General features: G+C 62.1%; 1 protein-coding gene across 1 annotated transcript in view; it reads left to right on the forward strand.

Annotated features, from left to right (window-relative positions):
* Positions 1-3,106: 3,106 nt before the first annotated feature.
* RPS15 (ribosomal protein S15) overlaps positions 3,107-3,547 on the forward strand; it is a 1,077-nt gene continuing 636 nt past the window's right edge. The window contains exons 1-2 of the mRNA XM_032846941.1: positions 3,107-3,153; positions 3,398-3,483. Coding sequence (XP_032702832.1) covers positions 3,151-3,153; positions 3,398-3,483 — 89 coding nt within the window. The 5' untranslated portion in view covers positions 3,107-3,150. The remainder of the gene's footprint in view (positions 3,154-3,397; positions 3,484-3,547) is intronic.

A 3,547-nucleotide genomic window follows, 5' to 3' on the forward strand; every position in this document is an offset into this window, starting at 1 on the left:
CCCACGTTGTGTCCTTTTGTTCCCTCCCTGCTCTCGGCTATGCGTCCCCGCGGGAGGACCTGCACTGGCCCTCGACCGTGGCCTCGGCCGTGGTCTCAGGCATGTGCGGCCCGCTCGAGTGGGGAGCCCGGGACCCGATCTCAGGCGCCCAGGGTCTCGGTCTCATGGCCGGTGTGGATTTAGGATGGCCTAGGGCTGCAGATCCAGTGTGAAGGGGGGCCCGGGTTCCCGGGCTCAGTGGCCGCTTGCTAGGTGCCAGGAGAAGGGTGCCTGGACAGATCTGGGTGGGGACTGGCCAGGCCTCCCCTGTCCCGTGGAAGTGACACCTGGATTGTGGCCTTGGGTAGGCCACTCGCCTTTCCACAAACTGGGCTTTGACGTGGACGGTTTGGGGTGTTGGGACACCCAGTTGAGGGCCGTCAGGACGCAGCACAAGGGCCTGAGCCCCTAGAGCTGAAGGTGGACGCCCGGGGGCACCTGGTGGGGCCTGGCCATCCTAGCTAGAACCCGAAGCTGGGGGCAGGAGGTGGGTAGGATGAGCTCCAGCATCCCACAGCGGCCACCACCCTGCCTATACAAGGGCCTGGCTGGCAAAGCGTCCGCCCTGCCTTTCCAGCCATGTTCAGGATGTTCTGTTCCCGTCCAATCTCCCAACTGCCCCTCTCCCCTGACAGAAGGGGCTGTGACTGTCAGCGACGAGGGAGGGGAGTCAGACTTCACTTGCACACAGGACTTTGGCTCTGGGCTGGCCTCTGTGTGAGAGTGGGAGGGACTCGGGCGCTTTCGGGAGGCTGCTCTGGGAATCAGCGAGGAACAAAATGGGTGAAGCTTCCCTTCTAGTGTGTGGGGGCCTGAGGGCCACTGCTACAGCCCACCACCAGCTTAGGGTTTAAACCACTTACTGATTCTCTGATGGTTCAGGGATAGAAGTCCTAAAAGGCCGGTGCTGGCGGGGCTGGTCTCCAGGGCCCCAGGGAGACCCAGCTCCTGCCTTTTCCTGGCCCATGGACCCCTCCATCCTCCCTGCCAGCAGCGCGGGGTCTGCCCGTCTCCGGGACCCCCGCCCTCTGCCTCCCTCTCGTGAGGACCTGGTGAGGACGCTGGGTCCCCCGGGAATCCAGGGTCACCCCCAGCTCTGGGCCCTGACAAATTCCCCTCTGCTGTGGGGGAGGGGACACGTCCCAGATCCCAGTCTTTAGAGGCCATTATTATTCTAAAGACCACTGTCAAGAATTAAAAAAAAAATTTTTTTTTAATTTTATTTATTTGCTAGAGAGAGACCGTAACTGAAATAGCAACAGAGCACAAGCAAGGGGAGAGGGAGAGGGAGAAGCAGGCTCCCTGCTGAGTAGGGAGCCCAACGTGGGGCTCAATCCCAGGGTCCTGGGATCATGACCTGAGCTGAAGGCAGATGCTGAAAGACTTGAGTCCCCCAGGGACCCCCCTTAGCTCCTCTCTTTTGTGAAATTCATCCTCTGCAAAGGTAAGTTTTCCTGGCAAAAGGGCATCATGCAAACCGTGCAGGGATTTCCATCTCCAGGAACACACCTTGCTCTGGTGAGTGTGGGCACACCCTCAGGTCCCCAAACCTGTTCTTGTGCTCCACAGGGGACAGGAAGGGACGTCCCCTAATTTGGTAGTTGAAGGGGCTCTACCCACAGGGTTGTGGAAATTGCTGAGGAGGCCCAGCTTCCTTCCAGGCTTCCTGTTCCTGCCAGGCCAGCCCACCGCCTCCCCACGAAGCCACCCGTCTCAGCCATACCCTACCCAGCAGTCTGGCCTGAGGCTAGGAAAGGTCCCAGGCTCCGTGGCTGCTGGTCGCACAGGGAAACGGGCCGTGGGGTCCACTGGGCAGGGCTGAGGCACTGGCCGGTCCCTCCCAGGGTCTCTGCTGGCTCCTTCTGATGGGTCTCGCCCAGCCTGGTTCCTCTTCCATCCCAGTTGCTCAGTCGGTGCCCTACGCTTGGGCTTCCCCACTGCCCTTCCACCTGCTTTCTGTCTGCTGTGTGTCCGCTTCCTGGTTCTGTATGCTTCTGTTCATGTTTTTGGATTAAATGAGTATTTCCTAGTGTACCATTGTAACTCTTTTAATGATTTTTTTTCACATTTTTTTGAGTTATTTTCTTAGAGGTTGCTCTAGTGACAACCGTATGTTTGGTTGTGTTGTTTTTTATTCTGACAAAACATTAAGATTCGCCATCATAACCGTCTTTAAGCACACAGCTTAGCGGCATGAAGCACACTCACACCCCCACCCTCCAATTCCAGAACCTTCCATCCCCCCACACGGAGGGAGTCTCTGTCCTCATCCCCACCCCAGCCCCGGCTCCCACCATCTCCTCTCGGTGCGGACGGGACTCCTCTGGGGCCCCCTTGGGAGTGGGGTCCTGCGGGACGGGTCCTTCTGGGTCTGGCTGCTCTCGCTGAGCCCCGTGTCCTTGGGATCCCTCCGCTTGGTGGCAGGGGTGAGGGTCCCTCCCTTCCTGAGGCTGGACCGTGTTCCTGCGTGGGGACGGACCGCGCCGGGTGTGTCCTTCATCCATGGATGGACACTGGGGCGCTTCCCCTTCTGGCGGCGGTGCACAGTGCGTCTGAGGTCCTCGGGATGAAAGCTCCACCCCTTTGTCCCTGTTAGACCCGCACAGAAACCTAGGCGGGCACAGCGGTTACATGACTTCTTGGGCTGAAGGCTGGCTGGTCCCCATCAAGGGCGCCGTCTGGGGCACCCTGCAGAGCCCGCATCCCATTCCCCAGCCTCCCCGGTCTTTCCTCCTCACCCCCGACTGACCGCCGCCCCACTGGAGCGCTAGCTCCCGCGCGGTGCTGGGGCTGAACCCCACACCTAGGCTGCAATAGCGTTGTAGGAATATGAGGTTTCGAAAGGGGCAACGATGTGCCCCATGTCCCCCAAACACGGGGCGGCCGGCCCAGCCCTGGCCCCCGGGGTCAGAGCCCCAAAGAACCACAGCGGTCCCTTCAGTCTGCGCAGCCTGCGTTCGACCCTCCGGCCAGCAGAGGGCGCACTCCTCTAACCAGAAAACGGAAGTGCTTGCGCGCGGACGGCCGTGGCGGGGGGGGCGGGGCGCGCGGGCGCCCTCGTGATAACTGCGCAGGCGTCGAGAGGGTGGTCCTTTCCGGAGAGCTGACAAGATGGTGAGTACTTTGGGTTGGCGCGACTGTTCTGGGCCTATCTGACGCCATCCGCGGTTTGACCGCGCCGTTCCGGCAGGGGTTAGGCCGCTCGGCTGCGGCAGCCTCCGGGGCTGGCGGATATGGGGGCGCGGGGTGGGCCCGGTGGGTGCCGGGATGGCGCGGGAAGGCCGGGCCGGGTGACCTCCGCGGCCGCTGGGGGACCGAACCTCGGGCCCAGCTCTGACCCGCGCCCCGGCCCGCGCAGGCGGAAGTGGAGCAGAAGAAGAAGCGCACGTTCCGCAAGTTCACTTATCGCGGCGTGGACCTTGACCAGCTGCTGGACATGTCCTAGTAAGGGGCGGCCGGGGCGGGGGCGGGGGTCTGAGCGGCGCGGGGGTTCTGAGCGGGGCTGGGG

Source organism: Lontra canadensis, unplaced genomic scaffold (genome assembly GCF_010015895.1).
Source record: "Lontra canadensis isolate GAN:19392208 unplaced genomic scaffold, GSC_riverotter_1.0 scaffold184, whole genome shotgun sequence".
Lineage (NCBI taxonomy): Eukaryota > Metazoa > Chordata > Mammalia > Carnivora > Mustelidae > Lontra > Lontra canadensis.